Here is an 18406-nt window from a genome sequence, read left to right on the forward strand (position 1 = left end):
AGTAGACTTAGATCTGAGGGAAAAATTGTTTTGGCCGTGCCATCATTAAGAATAGCATCATTGTTATTATCAGGTAGTAGAACAGCTCATTCCAGATTCAAAATTTCATTAGTTATTACTGATTCTACAATTTATTCATTAAAGAAAAAAACTCATCTTGCTACAATAATTGAAAAAACATATTTAATTAAATGGGATGAAACACCTATGAATCATAGACACTGTTTTGAAGCATTAGATAAAATTCTTTTTGATATTTTATCACACTTGCATACTCTTGATAAAAATCTTCCATTTGATGGTAAACCTCTTTTACTAGGAGGTGATTTTAGACAAATATTACCTATTATTCTGGAGGAAGTAAAGAAGATATAATAAATGCTTCTTTGAACATCTCTTATTTATAGTTTGTATAATGGAACTAGAATACTTTCTGGAAACAACATTGGTCACAAAGTATTTATACCTAGAATAGCTCTTACAACAACTGTAACATCCCACATCGCCCAGGGGAGTGATCCTTATATGTATATTTCCATCTCTATCTAGCACGAGGCCTTTTGGGAGCTCACTGACTTCGGGTTCCGTAGGAACTCTGAAGTTAAGCAAGAAGGGGGCTAGAGCAATCCCATGATGGGTGACCCACAGGGAAGTTGCTTGTGAGTTCCCAAGAACAAAACCGTGAGGGAATGGTAAGCCCAAAAAAAACAATATCGTGCTACGGTGGTGGAGCAGGCCCGGGAAGTGCCCCGGGCCGGGATGTGACAATTTGGTATCAGAGCCTAACCCTGGTCGTGGTGTGCCGACGAGGACGTCGAGCCCCTAAGGGGGGTGGATTGTAACATCCTACATCGCCCAGGGGAGTGATCTTTAAATGTATATTCCCATCCCTACCTAGCACGAGGCCTTTTGGGAGCTCACTGGCTTTGGGTTTTGTAGGAACTCTGAAGTTAAGCGAGAAGGGGCTTGAGCAATCCCATGATGGGTCTGGGAAGTTGCTCATGAGTTCTCAAAAACAAAACCATGAGGGAATGGTAGGCCCAAAGCGGACAATATCGTGCTACAGTGGTGGAATGGGCCCAGGAAATGATTCACCTCGGGCCGAGATGTGACAATATGGTATTAGAGCCTAACCCTGGCCGTGGTGTGCCGACGAGGATGTCGGGCCCCTAAGGGGGGTGGATTGTAACATCCCACATCGCGCAGGGGAGTGATCCTTATATGTATATTTCCATCTCTATGTAGCACGAGGCCTTTTGGGAGCTCATTGACTTCGGGTTCCGTAGGAACTCCGAAGTTAAGCGAGAAGGGGGCTAGAGCAATCCCATGATAGGTGACCCACTAAGAAGTTGCTCGTGAGTTCCCAAAAACAAAATCGTGAGGGAATGGTAAGCCCAAAGCGGACAATATCGTGCTACGGTGGTGGAGCGGGCCCGGGAAGTGATCCGCCCCAGGCCGAGATGTGACAACAACTGAAAGTAAGTGACCTTTCATTTTTAAAAGACGTCAATTTCCAATTAGACCATGCTATGATTATTAATAAAAACCAAGGACAGTCTTTAAAACAAGTTGGATTATATCTTTCTGAACTTATATTCGCTCATGGACAATTATATGTTGCATTGTCTTGAGTTACATCAAGAGAAGTTTTAAAAATATTGATAGAAAATGGAGAAAATAATGCAAAGAATTACAATTTTTATATAGTATTTAAAGCTATGCTTGGATTTTACCTCTGTAACTTTGTACATTTTGTATGCTTGGTTGCCTGCTCTATATAATTATCTTATATGATTCTTTTCTCTGTTTCAAGGTTAAATATATCCACTTACTATTTTCATTACTCATATTTAACAATTTCTCCAAGTCTAAGATGTTTATTGGATCACTTAAAGCGTATGGAGAGAATATATCTTTGGTGAGAACGTTTCTATTCGTACTTTTCGATGCCCATCTTAAACTTCTCTATGAAAAGTTGAATAATTGATTATCTATAAAGAGCAAGCCAAAAGAAGAAAGTTTGACATATAAATTGATAACGACCAATTTTTCTGAAGAAAAAAGATGGAAATGATGACATCTAAAATTCTACATCAAATGACATCTCTGTATTTCACAGAGAAACAAAACCAAAGATATATGATCCATCTTAATACATCCTATATTCCATTCTTACATAGCAAGTTTTATCAAATTATTCACTGATTGACAATATTAACATCCAATTTAACCGAAGTATGCATTCATATGCTTGGCATCTACTCTATTCACTAATTTTTTTCCAAACGGTTTTCACTGTTTAGATAGGTTTTGTCTATGAATTTTGTTTTTCTTCTTATCATTAGATTCATCATTTTCATTTTTTAACAGCTTTTGTGTCTAGCTTTCCAATGTTTTTACACCTCTTCCCTTCTTTTTCGGCGTTCCAAATCTATGCGTTTTATTCTCTTTAATTTAGATATTAAGAATTGAATACTTATTTTGGTAAGATGTTTATGCCTTACCCTTTTGCATTCAGTATTTGTTCAAGTCCATATCAAGTGCAGAGACAAGCTTTGTGATCAAATCTTCTAATTCACTCTTTATTTCTTTTTCCATGTGTGTAATTAACTAATTTCATCCCAGGTTCAGCCACCAAAGCAGCATCCAACAACACTCTTTTCGAAAATCTTCTTCACTTGGGTAACTGTGGTGGCCTCAAATTAAACTCCTCCAATGTGTCTTCAAGCTATCCCCCTTGGCTCTCTAATTATTTCCATGCACTCAAACTATAACACTAAATTCTCAATTTCTTCCCCAGAATGATGCGCTTTTATATACCATGAAGAAGGCCTCAAGTCCACAGCGGTGTCCAAATTTTTTACCCACTTTAGCTAAAGCTTTTCTCATGAAATCCTATGCATATGTTTAACCTTTGCTAGCATTTTCAGTTGTTTTAGTGCAATATTGAGGCACATGAATTAATACAACAAAAAATAACATAGTTTACGTTTCTGGCTGGGTTTTCATTGTTTGATCAAAATTTTATATTTCATGGTGCCTGTGAAATATAAGTTCACCATTGGTACATAATTCATATTCGACATTGTGCTCCAAATTTTTTACCCACTTCAGCTACGGCTTTTCTCATTAAATCCTATGTGTTTAACCTTTCTTCGCATTTTCAATTGTTTTAATGCAATGATACAAATGAATTAATTAATACCAAAAAAATTACGTAGTTTAGTTGTTACTGACAATCTTTGGGTTTAACCATTCAGGTTTCTAGCTGGATCACTACAAAAAAAATGAGCACTGCACACAATAAATTATCTGTGCCCTTTGAGATCAAAAAGCACCAACAATTGTGCTCATAGACCAATAGTAACAATGCAGCTACTATCTTTATGTATGTGCCCTCTATGGGCGTCACCATTGCTGATAGCACACAATATTGTTATTTGTGCTCAAAGAGTTCAGCACAAATAACAGCCTATTTGTGTCTTAATTCTGACAACCATGTCAGATTATCAGGTGACAAGATCATACGCACACAATTTTCAAATCGTGCCCAATAGGTTCTATTTAAAAAAAAAATTATTAATGTAGAAAAATTGAATTTTCTTTTAAATCAACAAATCCCACAATATACACGTATTTTAGTTATTTACAACCAAGTCCTTCAGAATCCTATCCTCCCCCACAACACTGCAGCCGATGGACCCAAGTTCTTCGGGCAATGAAGCTCACTTAAACCACATTCCCTTCTTGCTTAAACTGAGAGTCCCACAACTTTTTCTGAATTGAAAATAAATCGTAGTTGAATAAGAATCTTAGTAAAAAGCATAGACTAGGAAATATTTATACCTTACAAATAGCATCCATTTCATCAAAGATTATTGCATGCAAACCACTCTGATCTCCAGGGGAATTAAGGACATAATGAGATTAGAAATTATTGAAAAACCAGCCTAAGTGCACTTGACATGTATATATTTCCCTTACCGCGAGCCCTTTGATCATTCTTAGCATCAGCAAATAGATTCCTAATATTTTTCTTAGTTTCACCAACTTGCTCAAAACTTCAGGTCCATTAACAATCTAGCACAGTTCACAAAAACAGAAATCTCATCAATCACCAATGCAGATAATAGCTAACTTATCTCTAAGGATAAGTTGCATATCCAAAATCATTCAGACATGCTCAAATAGCTTTGTTAAAATAATGTACTAGCATCAAAATGATGTGTTAAATCATGATTCGACATGGTTCAATGTCTTTCCAAAAAGGAGTGTGGTATAAAGTTATACCAAAAAGATATCAGCGCAACTAGAAGAATCAGTTATCTTACTTATTTGTCACGTGAGGAGGGAAAACATGAGATACAAAAGCTCTTCGAAATATATCTGCAAACTCAGCACCTAAGCCACCAATTCCAAGTGTTTGAAGATTACACTCCTTGTGCCTGACAATGTTGCTACTTGTAGCTTCATGTTGATTTACAATCTGACGAATTCAGTTCAGAATATCAAATGTCAATACATTATTTGGTATTATATACTATCTAAAATAATATTGAAAATGTTCACCTGAAAATGCCCATCATATCATGACTCTGATATATATAGCTAAATAATTGATCAAAGGAGCAAGTGCAAAAAATAAATTAAGAAACAATTGAAGAGATATGATATATACACCCTTAGCAAGAGTAAGGCCAATCCTTTCCAAGAGAAAGAGAGATATTACCTAACACCGACATCATCGACAATGCTGATAGCCATACCGGTAGAGAAACCAGCAAGGCCACAAGCTAGATAGCCATATAGGTACTGATGATCACGACAATGATAAGTCCTTAAATACCCAACAATATAAAGTTGTGTTAATAACTGATTAGCAGCTCCTGATCAAAGAATGTAAACAAACAACTTTATAGATTAGATTATGTCTTTGTTGTACTGTAATACAAAAGAAAGAAAAAATCACAACCAATTTTAATACAATCAATTCAAACATTACACACAAACTAAAAATTCTTCACTAGAAATATGGAAAGGAAACTAATGCAGATACTATTTGATTAAAAAGAATTAATTAACAAAAACTTTAAAGTCATATATAAGATAATGTTCTAAAATTGCAGAAGTATAGAGGTAGGGTTACATCCCACGTGAAAAACCACAGGGTAATGAACTCTGTTTCTCTTAGGTTTTCAAAACTTAAAAAATTATAGGACATAATTAAGTATAAATTTAACTAAGATGAGCTCAAATACCTCCAAGCTTATCATACAACTCTACAGCTAGCTAACAAAAATACAGACCATCTAATTTTGAAATTCCAGTTGATCGATCACAAGGTATCAAAGGTCAAAAACGAACCCCTAAACCATCTAAACCCCTTTGCCTCCAAACACTGTGGAATCCCAAAAAATTACGATAAATTTGAAAAAGTAAACAAAAAAAAGGAAAACTTGATTGTGAATTAGGAAAAATATAAAACAACTACCTCTTTATGGCATTGATCTGAGGAATAGTGAAGACGATGGTGCTTCCTCAGAATCTTAGATCCGATCTCAAACTTAACCGACTCGACGAGTTTGAAGTCCTGCAGCTTCTTCAACTCCATCTGAAGCTTGTCTTGCTCTTGGCCCTTTGTTTGGAGCTCTTCCTTCTTGAACTTCAAGATCTCCTCCTTCTTAAGGAGCTTCTCGGTTTCTCCTTCTAAAGCCTCGTTGCCTGAAGCTTCTCTTGCATTTCTTCAAGTTCTTTCTCAAACGACAGACAGTTGGGATCTGAGCATGAGATGCAACGAGAGGGAGAGACGGATCGATTGAGATAGAGAGAGATGCGGAGGCATTGGTGTTTCTCAAATCTGATGCACAGGTGTTTTTCCAAGAAAAAAACGAAAGAAAATCTCAGATTTGAGAGAAGTAAGAGTGGTAGAGGGAGAAGCATAGATTTTGTTTGGTTGAGATAGAGAGAATTTAGGTAGAGAGACAGAGGGAGGGGTTAAAGGGAGAGAGAGGGAAGTGGGGTGTGGGGTGTGGCGTGTGGGTGGGTTAAGGAGGAAAGTGGGGTGTGGGTGGGTTAACTGAGAGAGACAGAAAGGCAAAGAAAGTGGGGTATGTGGGGGCCTTAAGTATTTGAAAAATAATAAAAAATAAATAATTGTGTCTTTTGAAGTAAAATGTTGGCACAAATGATAATTTGAGTCCATTATTTTTATAATGATGTCTTTAAAAAATATTTGTGCCAAATTTGTAGAAGAATGGGCACATTAATTAGTGCCTTTATACAAAGGAAACAAATACAATTTTTTTGTGTGTAAAATTGGTTAGTTACCCACAAAATAATTAATTGTGTCCTCAATTTTGTATCCATAGGCCATTTTTCTTGTAGTGGATTTTGATTGTTTACCCAAACTTTATACGTTTTAGATGTATAAGCATTGAGCTTCCTAGCTTCGATTTCATCGTTTGGTTAAACTTTTATGTTTTATGCTACCTATGAAATATAACTCCACCCTCGGGATAATTGAATTGATACCATTCAGGTTACATTCCTTCAACGCTCTTGGTTGATATTTTCATGACAATTGCTACATTTTCCAACAAACTTACAAAGAACAGTTGACCTCAATTGGAGCCAGGTTCCATCAAATTATTTCCCTATTGATATTACAAGATTTGCTCCGCTCTAAACTTCTTTAACACATTTCACTCAAATTAATCTATTTTGGTAGCAAACAAACTTTTTCTATTCTTTCAGTTAGACAAAGTTATAAATAGAACTTTCTACATGTTTGGTGCAGTTTAAAAACCCATAACATCGCGCGGACACTATTGCTAGTGGTTTTCTTAATCACCTCCGTTAAGAGTTTGTTAGATAATTATTGAAGTGTTATCAGGATATATACTCAACACTCCTTGTAATTATTTATTTTTTGGTAATTTAGCCAAAGGTCAATAAAAATTTTACTATTAAGCCATATATCAATGACATATTTTTATTTTGAACTTAATCAATGATATATTTTTATTAATTAGGTAAAGGTTAATAATGAATGCCACATAAGCTTTAAGTCATTATAAAATTCGTGAAAACACCAAAATACCCTCGGAAGAAAAAGAGTGGAAGAAGAAGACGCCTTACCAGCCGTCATCTGCCTCACCGGCCATCCTTCCCACTTCTTCCTCTGCCGTGGCGTCTTCTTTGCCCACAAGGTCTGGGCAATGCCTTGCTCTGCAATCGGCGGTGCTGGCGGAGGCGGTGGCGACGGTAATGGTGCTCTGACCAATTTCAAGCTGAATAAGTACACGTTCTTGGCCTCCCTCATGCCTAAGAAAGAAATTGGCGTCGATCGATTTATCGATGCGCATCCCAACTACGACCGCCGCGGCGCCCTCATCGCTATCTTGGGTAACTTAATCACTTCAATCGCTTAATTTCTGTTTAGGAGAAAAGAAAATGAAGAAAATTGCAGGAAGGAGAATTGCTCTAATTCTAAACGTATATATTCTGTTTGATTCCTCTAATATGAAAGAAACGTGCGATTATAGCTGTGATTAGGTTTGATTAAGAAAATTAGGTTATCGAGTCTCAGATTGATTTTCTGAGCTGAGGAAATTAAGTTGTTGAACTGAAACTTTGAATCAGATTCTGGAGTGGATCCAGCTGCTTCTGGATTACAAGTTACATCTGATGGAAAGCAGAAAGTCCTAGATGTTCTTGATTGGTAACTGTAATTAAACTAATTTATTTGAGCATTGAATTGGTATTACTAGAACCTTTGATTTAATCTGATAACTTCTGTTTTTATCAGCACCGGGAGTGGCGATGTTGATACTTCCAAGGTAGTCAAGGCCGATGACAACGGTTGTAATCGTGGAGCTTCAGGTTTGTTTTTTGATCTATCTGTGTGTATGCATGTATGTACTTCTCTTTTTATTATTGTTTAGAACAGGAAACAGACACTGCAACAAAGTGTCTAAATTCATGGAACAAGAAACAGCCATTGTATTGCAGTGTCTGAATCCATAAACCTATTTGAATCTCAATACACAATCATAGAACAAGAACACTGCAACAAAATGTCTAAATCCATAGAATCGAAAACAGACACTGCAACAAACCTATTTGAATCTCACTGCACAATCACAAAATAGGAAACAGACATTGCAACGAAGTGTCTGAATCCACAGAACCGGAAATAGACACTGCATTGCAGTGTCTGAATCCACAAACTTATTTGAATATGAATGCATAATCACATAATAGGAAATAGACACTGCAGCGAAGTGTCTGAATCCACAAACCTACTTGAATTCGAATGCATAATTACAGAACAGGAAACAGACACTGCATTGTAGTGTCTGAAAAATGAAGGTTGAAGGTGGTGGGAGGCGGGAGAGGTTGAAGTAATGGAGGTTGAAGGTGGGTGGGAGGCGGGGAGGTTGAAGTTTGAAGGTGGTGGGAGGTGCGATTTACAATGAAGGAGATGGAAATGTTTGGTGTTTTAAATGGCAATGACATTATTTGTAATTTTAATTTGATTGAGGTTAATGTATCTTAAGGTCTCATTGACCTATTTATAATTCCAATAAATTCGATTGACCTATTGTTAATATCATAACTTTTAGGGTAAAGTACAAAAATCACCTCAACTATTAGTGTCACGATACTTTCATACCTCATCTTTTAAAATTGACAATATCATACCTCATCTTACGAATTTGTGTCAATATCATACCTCCGTCAGTTTTTCTGTTAATTTTTCTGTTAAATGCTGATGTAGCTTAAGATGAGCTCCACTCCTTAGTCCAACTGGATTAAAAAATTAATAAAATATTAAAAAATTAAAAAATATTTCTATTTAATATTTTTATCCCCTAGAAATTCATCACCCTCACCAAATTTAAATCTGTAACTAAACAGCCCCACAATCTTCCTCTTCCGCCATCGCCACAACCCCAAACTTTCTCTCTGTACAGTTACACCACATCGACGCCATGGCCCTTAACAAAACTCCCACCCAACTCTTCCACCTGCGCCTTCAGCGTGACGCCTTCAGTGTCAAAACTCTTACCTTACTCGCAGCTGCTGCGGCATCCCCAAATAGAACAACCAGAGGCGGCGGTCACATCCCTAAACAAAACAACCAAAGTCGTCTTCTCCATCTCCAGACACTTCTCTGTTTTCTTTCTCATCTCCATTCTACACCATCGTCGTCCCACATCGTTGTTCCCCATTGCCGTCCCCCACGGCCTGTCTTCCCCTCTTTGACTTTTCTGCCATTGATCTGCCGCTTCGACCTCCCTCGCCACTCCCGTCTTCTTTGCGCCGATCACTACCGCCACTCAAAACCCATCATCCAAAACCAATTGACACCAAAAACTCATTTCTGAAATCGAATTAAATTAAATAATTTCTAGATACCCATCAATCAAAATCATCAGAAATCCAAAACCCATATCCTGAAATATTTCAAAAAGTTGTGAAAAACCAGGAAAATATGTACTTGAAATCAAAGCTTGAATTTATTATTTTTTTTCCAGGGGAAACAAAAACGAACCATCATTCAATAGGAACATGCAAAGAGGAAGCTCGCGCTTGAAGGCATCGATCTTCCTCATGAGATCTAGGTTTGGGGTGCTTCGGTTAGGGAAGGCGAGAGGAGGAAGGTTGGGGGGATGGGTGGGGAGGGTTGCCCAGAGAGAGAGAAGAGACAGAGAGGCGAGAGTGAGAGAGAGGAGAGAGAGATGAGAGAAAGAGGGTGGTGGAGGAAGGGTGGGGGGATGGGTGGGAAGGGTTTCTGGGATTTTGGGGATGGGTCGAAGGTAGAGTGGTGGGGTAGGTCGAAGGGAGAGCGGCGAGGGAGGTTGAAGCAGCGGAGGAGGTCAAATGGAGAGTGGCGGTAGTGATCGGCGCAAAGAAGACGAGAGCAGGATGGGTTTGGGGAAGACGAGAGGGGGAAGGTTGGGGGATGGGAGGGAGGGGTTGCCCAAAGAGAGAAGAGAGAGAGGCGAGAAAGGGAGGTGGATCCCACTATTTAATATAAAAAAATAATTTTATTTTTAATTTTTTAATATTTAATTATTTTTTAATCTAATTGGATTAAGGAGTGGGGCCCATCTTAAGCCACATCAGCATTTAACAGAAAAATTAATAGAAAAACTGACGGAGGTCTGACATTGACACAAATTCGTAAGATGAGGTACGACATTATCAATTTTAAAAGATAAGGTATAAAAGTGTCGTAACACCAATAGTTGAGGTAGTTTTTTGTACTTTACCCTAACTTTTAATTGATTTTATACAAAATCACCCTTTATTTTTTTCCAAGATACATACAAAGACCAAGGAAATGGATCCCCTCCGGATTCCTTCCACCAAATCCACCAATCCAGGCTCTTGAAATTTGATCGTACAACTAAAGTTATTATAACTTTTAAAGGGGAACTTTGTTTTTAGCCGCTGGATCAAATTTCAAGGGCCCGAATTAGTGAATTTGGTGGAAGAGAGCCGAAGAGAATCCCTTTCCAAAGACCAAAGCCCTCTCTCTTCAATTCATCTTCCTCGTTTTACTGAAAGGTTGCTGATCCCTACAGTAGTTAATAGTAAGCAAATTTATTTCTTATAATGAAATGAAGTACAAAACATGAAATGGAGAATGATAAAAAGAACAATATAACCTAAATCTTGTTCTCTTTGCATATTCATTTTATTCAACGCTTCTTTGTCAACGAGATAACCAGGCTAATGTACTGGCAATTCTCCCTATCCATGTGATCAAGGACATCTTCTTCGAACCGGCGAAACAAATCGTCCATAGCTGCTTCTCCGAATTGGGTTGCCAGAATAGGCTCTCCCACAGCCCTTATATCAGTGGCAAGTACGGCAGCCCTTGCCTTTCTATCAAGGCGACCGTCAGCACGCTTTATATAAGAGTCCCAATCATTTTTTAAAACTTCAAGGCTTTGCAAAGTTAAAGATCCTTCCGCCTCGATCACATCTTCAACCTCCTTTGTTGTAGGTGCATAATATGGCAGATCGAATGTGTCCAATTTTTCGTCCTCAATCAAACCCTAAAATTCATCAAATTAAATAAAGTTAGTAATTTGTAAAGCAATTATTGAAGGAAACACATACGTTGTAAGACTTTGTTGGAAAATTAGGATTCTTTAGATTAGGGTTCGCTTTAGTCTGCTTTAGTTTTCTATGTAAATAGTAATTTTTTGCAACTTTTTAGAGTAACAAATCAATCATAATGTAGTTCTCAATTTGTAGCCGTATCAGCCTTTTTTTTTTTTTTTTGTTGGTTCCCTCTCTATTATAGATATACCTAAAAATGTAATAAAAATGTCGAACTATTTTTAACAATTTCATATGGAAGTGCTAATTATTAAGCTTTTGCGATAGTACATAAACTAATGTGGATGGGATTTAGTTGGTTTCAATTATATTGTTCCTACTTGGTATGTAGATTTTTCTGCTTAATAATCTAGGCCACAAATCACCTCTAAAACCATATCATTGAGTTTAAGTCCGACAACTTCCCAAATGCAAAGTGGATCATGGCTCTTTATGCAAAGAGAATTGTTTGGAAAGAGCCTGCCATAGAAAGAACCAGGCATTGCAGTAATGAAACATGGCCCTAACTTCAGTTCTTCCTCAAATTTCTTATAGAACCCTGGCAGTGACCTGAACACAGTGTTGAAATCGTTTCCGGGAAGATCGTTCAAGAAGACTTGGATGGTAGGATATGGACGGTTCAGTTTTTGGAAAGCGGCATGGATGTTGTGTATGATATCTGATACCACCAAAAGGGTGTTGGGTCCGGAAGAGCATCCCAAGTCTGCTATTTTCAAACAGTCAGAGAAGAGTTTGCCGCAAAGCTGCTCTATGCTTGCGTTAACTATGGGCTTCACCAATGAAATCACAGCTCTCTGAAATAAATTTTAGATAGCTGAATATTATTAAAATTTTCTTAATTTTATGAAAACAAGTCCTTGTCATTAAAAAGGTTCAGTAAAATCGAATATGAGCTAGGAACGAAAGTATATACAGAGCTTAAGTAAAATAAGAAAGAAATAGAGAAATGAATGGCGACTAACTGGATGTAGAGAGTTGGTTGCATAGCTTGTTTTCCCAACTCCTCCATTCATGTGAAGCACTTGCTCTAGCTCCATTTTTGTTTTAGTTCTCAAATAATGCCTCTGCGTACTCTTGCTTTTGGTGCCTATTCTGCTATAAGAGTTGCATATATATATAGCAATGGGATACTTCGGACGTGCTCCTCAATTATTAAGAAATTTTTCCAAGTACCTGTAACATATGCTGACCTGGAATTCTACTAATAAATTTTTGACACCTGTATATTTTATTCTTTTAAATTAAAAAATTGACAATTATTTAAAAATATACTCAAAATGATATTAGAGGCTTACGAGCATGACGACGCCAAACCACCCACACCCGCCTCCATCCCCAGTCGGCGATTTTTCTGGCATCATCATCCCTTCTCTCTGTTCGACGTTCTCTTTCTTTCCTTTCCCCTCTCTCTCTCTCTCTCTCTTACATATACATGGAACCCAGAGATTGTCAGCGGCAACTCCAACTCAAATTTGCTGTCGTCAATCTCGATCTATCATTCGGAATTCATCGACATCCTTTTTGTTCTTACTCTGGAGCAGGAAAGAGAAGAAATAAAAAAGGGAAGAGAGAGAGAAAGAAAGAGATAAGGGAGAAAGGTGATGTGGAAGGGGATGATGGGTGAAGCCGTGAAGGGATGGGGGATGGGGGACAGAGATTGGGGATTGGGGGTTCGACGGCGAATGAAATCCGGCCTTCAATTTATTTTAATTATTTTGTGAAATGAATATAAGGGTACAATGGGTATTTTCATGTCACTTAAGAAGTAGAAAGATAGGTATCAGATGCCTATTGGCGGGGAACTCCAAGTCAACATGTGTGCTAGGTACCTGGAAAATTTCTCCTAGTTATCAATGCTCTTTTATTAAAATCTTGTTAGTTTTTAATTTTTTATCGAAATCTCTGACGTTAATGTAAGTATTTTTATGTAGGCTATTATATTTTTTAAATTAAAAGTTAAAATTTATAGTTGTTTATATATATATAACTTAAGTACATTTATTAAAATTAACCAAAAACTTATTGTATCAAAACATTGGAGGCCTCCAAATCTTTGCATTTCCCCAATTCATCATAAGCAAATCTTTGCATAAATTTATAGTTGTTTTATATTATAGTTGTTTATATATATATATATATATATATGTAAACATAAGTACATTTATTAAAATTAACCAAAAAATTATTGTATGGAGGCCTCCAAATCTTTGCATTTTATATTGTACATAAATATATATATACACACACACGTAGCTATTTTGGCATCATTAGAGGGCCTACACCAATCAAAGCTTGGTACATGATGCACGGTAAAATTTGTCGTTTACTCTTGGAAGAATCTTAAAATTTGATACCATGTAAAATTTGTCCTTTTCCCTTGGAAGAATCTTAAAATTTGATCCCATGTTGGATATTGTCGCCTATGAATATGATCAACTAATTAAGGCACAATTCCGAAGAATTCAACATTTAAGGGCATGCCATGCAGCATGAAGATAATTCCCAAGAATCCACTATCTATGGTGTTTAGTCTTCTGAATGATATTGGTCCAACTTAGGGTAACATGCATGTTGTTCACCCTTGTCTGGGATCTCAATGAAGGGTGGGGGGTGGGTACTTAGAACCGAAAATCAAAACCGAAACACGAACCAAATTGAACCGCATTGAACATTATGGCTTTGAGGTTGTGAAACGGTTTCAGTTTGAAACCGAACCACAATGTAAGAAAACGGTGTAGACATGTAAATTTCATTGCATACAAATGATGCATCACAAAGCTCCACGTGGCATATGATTTATCACAAATGGACAAGTCATCAATGACATGTGACACAAATCAAGCAAACGAAGCTCAAAAGCATTCCTAAAATTCGGCAAAGGGCCCAAATTGCCCCCCAAAACTAGAATGAAAGCTAAAGCATCTTCACAAAATAAGCTAAAATTGAAGATTGATCGCAAAATAGGCAAGAAAGCCCTATAGATTTTGGCCAAGCAAGGGAAAATGGCTGAAATTAAGACACAAAACATGCCTAAATTCTCCCATGGACGAATCAAGACACAAATCAAAGCCAAATCCATCCAAAGGCAAGCTTCGAGAAGTCTATAAATACAAGGTCCTTAGACAAGCATAAAGGTCGACAATTTATACATTGAAGGGCCGAAATTCTCACGAGAACCTCTGCCAAATCTTTGAAGACCAATACGCTGCCAAAGCTCTTTTCGAAGAATGATCAACAAAAGCCAAACTTTCTTTTGACCAAAGCCGAAGCATTCCCTTGAAGAATCAACAAGCACTTGTTCCGATTCCTTCAAGCTTTGTTGCAAGTTTAAAACTTGTAATGATGTTCGATTCAAGATCAAGTTGCCAAGACCCTTGAATCAACAAAATCCCACATCAACATCACCTTTGCCGTAAGTCATGCACAAACCTAGAGGTGAAGACTATCCACGCATTGTTTCAAGCTCAAAACTTGAAGCAATCGTTCAATCATTCGTCTGAGATCAAGTCATCGTGACTCTTGGATCAACAACCTACACATCCACACATCTTTCGGAGATCGAATCAGAGGAAAGTTGTAAACAAAGATTGTAACCCTGCAAATTTATCAATACAAATCTACTTTGTACACGTGTTCTCGTTTCATTCGTTACAGAATTTTCGTGTTTACAAATTTGGCACACCCAATGGGATTTCTCTGCCTCTCATATTTGTCTTCAAATCCATAAGAAACACACATGACATCAAGAAATGATCAAGCTATTCCTGCAACCAAAGCAAAGAACAAGAACATCCTTGTAGCAAGTGGTGACACTTTGGGCGTCACAACCCGAAGCAAGGCAAGAACTCTCTCTGCCGTGCCTTCCACCTCTACATCAACTCTGTCGAATGAGCAAGAGCACCCAAGGCACGAGCCTATGATCATCATGGCCTTGCTAAGTGCACAAGGGAAGAAAATAGCAACTTGTATCCTATAGCCATGCAAGTCATGACTACTGGTGCGACTTCAATCGAAGAGCAGTGGGCACAAATGAGTGAAGCAATCACAAGGCTGATAAGGACCGTGAAGGAAAAGGAATTGTAGATTGCTACACTTGTCAACCGTCTAAAGACGCAGTACGACGAGAAAGCTGACCCGAAGGTTGATCCACCAAACGAGGAAATTGACAAAAAGGAAGAGCCTCTGATGGACAAAGCTAAGGATAAGCTAGAGGTGGACCAAGCTGCGACGCTCATGAGATCTCTCTCTATCCAATAGCTGCAAGAGATGATCACAAGCATGATCAAGGAGCAATATGAAAGAAGCTCGCATGATTCCGTGTTGTACTCAAAGCCATACTCTAAAAGGATTGACGCCTTGAGGATGCCAAAGGGTTGTCAGCCACCCAAATTCATGCAATTCAATGGAAAAAGGCAATCCTAAACAACATATTGCCCATTTCATTGAAACTTGCAACAATGCTGGGACGCCCGGGGGGGGTTTGGTGCACTCGCTAAAAGGTAATGCCTTTGATTAGTACACTGACCTCGAGCCCGAGTCTATCAACAGCTGAGACCAGCTTGAAAAGGAATTCCTCAATAGCTTCTATAGCACTCGCCGCATCGTATACGAAATAGTGCAAGGATGAACCTGTCATCGACTACATCAATAGATGTCGTTCATTAAATCTGAAACCTCCGCCATTGAGATGTGTGTTCAAGGCATGCAATGAGGGTTACATTACATCCTCCAACACATAAAACTGAGAACATTTGAAGAATTGGCAACTCGATCCCATGACATGGAGCTGAGTATTGCCAATCATGGGAAGAAGGAGCCGATCATGGACTTCCAAAAGGATAAGGTGTTCGCCCCAAAGGTAGACAAGACTGGAAAAAAGCCCGCCAAGGAACCTTTTGCAGTCCATACAACCCCTATCAAGACCTCTTCCACACCCATCAAGATCTCCTCCAAAAACAAAACGAAGGAGATGAAGAGAGGTGAGCCTTCTTGCACCCAAGACAGGTACAAAAACACCTTGAGGGATTTTTTACGGTACTTTGGCTTTATTTCGCACCAAAATCCCATCAAACCAAACCGTGCCCACCCTTAATGAAGGGTTAAGTGGCTATATTCCCCCAACATTAATGGAGGAATTTTTTATGGTACTTTGGCTCAGAAGATATTTTGAGTGTGTCAACTGTTAGATTTTTATTTAAAAATACAAAACTAAAATCTAATTGTAAGTATGATGAGCTCCCAAATATCATTAGTAACGTTCTTTTAGAAGATTGTAATGTTTTTTAATAATAAAAAACTAGCTACTATTTCCCCTGAAAAATATTAAAGAAATGCAGAAATTTGCATATGTGAAGTTTCTTTGGAAATCTCTGAATTCACTTTATGAGGATCTTAGATATCTTTACATTATAACTGTTTGTCGTATATTGTACGATTAGTTTTTGTCTGATTCTATTTACGTTTAAATTTAAATAAAAAAAATCAAATAATTTTTAACAGCATGATGCACGATAAATAATTCAAATGTAAAGAGTTTTAGAATTCTCACCATTTGAATTCGGATGAAAACCATATCCATAACCTGTGTACCAGTCAATAATCAGTCATGTGGTTTGCTTTCGTTTGCATTAAAAATTGAAATCTTTTCCTTGTCAGAATTCACATGGCCAAGCTACCAAACATTGACTTGGATTGTAATAACAACTCACGTTTCATATTTATTTATTTTTTTGTTAAATAACTCACATTTCATATTTGAAGTACGCGCATAAACGAGTTTTATGAATTGGATGCACCCAAAATATGTTTTACGAGATATTTAAGTAACGCGACTGAAAGAATATTATTTGAAGAACATGATACCACGTGATATTTGGATGGGTTGAAAAAACCAAACTAAAACAAATCATACTCTTCTTTTGACAAAGAAATGGTATTGATCCAATGCAACTGATGATGCTCCAAAATAAATGAACGAGCTAGGTTCTCTTCATAGAGTTCTATACCAATGTGACTGAGAGGCTAAGTAGCCAATTCAAGTTAAATGATATATAGTATAATAAGCATGTCATTGTTGGATTCTACCAATGACAGTCTTTTGAGCGAGTTAAGTTTTACTTGCACTTTAAATTATTGGGAATTACTTAAAATAGAATATTTTTTTAATCTTAGGATATAAATAGGATTTTTCAAATATGCAAACACCATGCACAACAATCGGACAAAAACACGATTTTTCCTACACCTTGAAATGACATAATTGCCCTCGTATATAAATGGGTTATTTCTTCCCATTTTCTATTTTCTCTCTCTACTCTCCCTCTCTCCCTCCCTCTCTCTTCTCTCACTTTCTCCCTCATGCACTCTCTCTCCCATTCTCACTGTGCACCACTGTGCACACGCGGTGCATAGTCGTCCCGACCAACACCGTCCAAAATGAAGCCACCACCAATTTCATCTCGTCCTTGCAAGTCGAAAACACCTAGCCTTGTCACAAATCTCATCCCTAATCGTTGGGATCAAAACTCTAGCAGGCTGTGAGTTTTCTGACCATTTTTCGGCAACACATCAAACAATCGAGGATCGAGACCACCACCGCTGGACACACATTGAGGGTGGGAACAAAGCCTAGTCATTAATTGCTACTACACACACGGTGTCTGGTAGGAAGAAAGCCCCCTCTCTCTCTCTCTCTCTCTCTCCACGAACATTCTGGGCACGAAGGGTCAACACCACCGAAACAAGAAAACCCATTTGTTGTTTGCACTCTTCCTTCCAATATTTGCAAATTTGTGGGACTAAAGAAGTGAGCTTTTTCATATTTAAGGAAGGGGAGAATAAACCCAGAAGCTATATGAAGTAATAGTGAAAGAAAATTTAATCATTTTCCCCTCTTCTATATCATAGGATTCCCTACATTGTTTTAATGTTGTGATGATGTTTACTAAAAATTGGCAAAAATTGGTGTTTTGTTGGATGAATTTTTTAGGATATGCTCATTGTATGTACACGACATGCACACACATGCACATGATATGTTCACAAATATGAGCCAACCCAAAGCTCAAAGCTCTCTCTTCGAAATAAAAAAAATGACATCATCACCTGTGATGTCACCACCATATACACTATATGCACACCACATGCACATCATATGTACAGTACATGCACATGATATGCACAAAACTGAAGATCGAGCAATGAGTTGCTATTTACATTAATAAGAAACTTTAACGGCAACTTATTGGTATATTAGATACAATTAAAACAT

General features: G+C 37.6%; 2 protein-coding genes and 1 long non-coding RNA gene across 3 annotated transcripts; 1 reads left to right on the forward strand and 2 right to left on the reverse strand.

Annotated features, from left to right (window-relative positions):
• Nucleotides 1-3288: 3288 nt before the first annotated feature.
• Nucleotides 3289-5479, reverse strand: LOC125475798. Its single transcript, XR_007257221.1, has 4 exons — nt 4730-5479; nt 4332-4486; nt 3985-4080; nt 3289-3777 (listed from the first exon to the last, which is right to left on the reverse strand). It is a non-coding gene; the product is annotated as an uncharacterized LOC125475798 (long non-coding RNA).
• A 1606-nt stretch (nt 5480-7085) lies between these two features.
• On the forward strand, nt 7086-8609 carry LOC103967141 (tripeptidyl-peptidase 2-like). The gene is made up of 3 exons (XM_048581108.1): nt 7086-7404; nt 7642-7720; nt 7808-8609. The coding sequence occupies exons 1-3, from the start codon at nt 7218-7220 to the stop codon at nt 7941-7943; spliced, it is 402 nt and encodes a 133-aa protein (XP_048437065.1). The 5' UTR covers nt 7086-7217; the 3' UTR covers nt 7944-8609.
• Nucleotides 8610-10655: 2046 nt separating this feature from the next.
• On the reverse strand, nt 10656-12839 carry LOC103967119 (3,7-dimethylxanthine N-methyltransferase 1-like). Its single transcript, XM_048581107.1, has 4 exons — nt 12432-12839; nt 12099-12326; nt 11502-11930; nt 10656-11069 (listed from the first exon to the last, which is right to left on the reverse strand). Exons 2-4 carry the CDS (start codon nt 12171-12173, stop codon nt 10710-10712), a joined length of 864 nt encoding a protein of 287 aa, XP_048437064.1. The 5' UTR covers nt 12174-12326; nt 12432-12839; the 3' UTR covers nt 10656-10709.
• Nucleotides 12840-18406: the final 5567 nt, after the last annotated feature.

The sequence above is a fragment of a genome, unplaced genomic scaffold (assembly GCF_019419815.1).
Source record: "Pyrus x bretschneideri cultivar Hongxiangsu unplaced genomic scaffold, Pyrus_bretschneideri_v1 Contig16, whole genome shotgun sequence".
In the NCBI taxonomy this organism is placed as follows: Eukaryota; Viridiplantae; Streptophyta; class Magnoliopsida; order Rosales; family Rosaceae; genus Pyrus; species Pyrus x bretschneideri.

Bases quoted from the DNA above. Each gene is read 5' to 3' on its own strand.
- LOC103967141 (XM_048581108.1), top strand. From the start codon at position 7,218: ATGCCTTGCTCTGCAATCGGCGGTGCTGGCGGAGGCGGTGGCGACGGT. The intron at 7,405-7,641 runs GTAACTTAATCA...ACTTTGAATCAG, and splicing joins CGCCCTCATCGCTATCTTGG to ATTCTGGAGTGGATCCAGCT. The intron at 7,721-7,807 runs GTAACTGTAATT...TGTTTTTATCAG, and splicing joins GTCCTAGATGTTCTTGATTG to CACCGGGAGTGGCGATGTTG.
- LOC103967119 (XM_048581107.1), bottom strand. From the start codon at position 12,173: ATGGAGCTAGAGCAAGTGCTTCACATGAATGGAGGAGTTGGGAAAACA. The intron at 11,931-12,098 runs GTTAGTCGCCAT...AATTTATTTCAG, and splicing joins CAACCAACTCTCTACATCCA to AGAGCTGTGATTTCATTGGT. The intron at 11,070-11,501 runs GTGATTTGTGGC...GATGAATTTTAG, and splicing joins TCAATGATATGGTTTTAGAG to GGTTTGATTGAGGACGAAAA.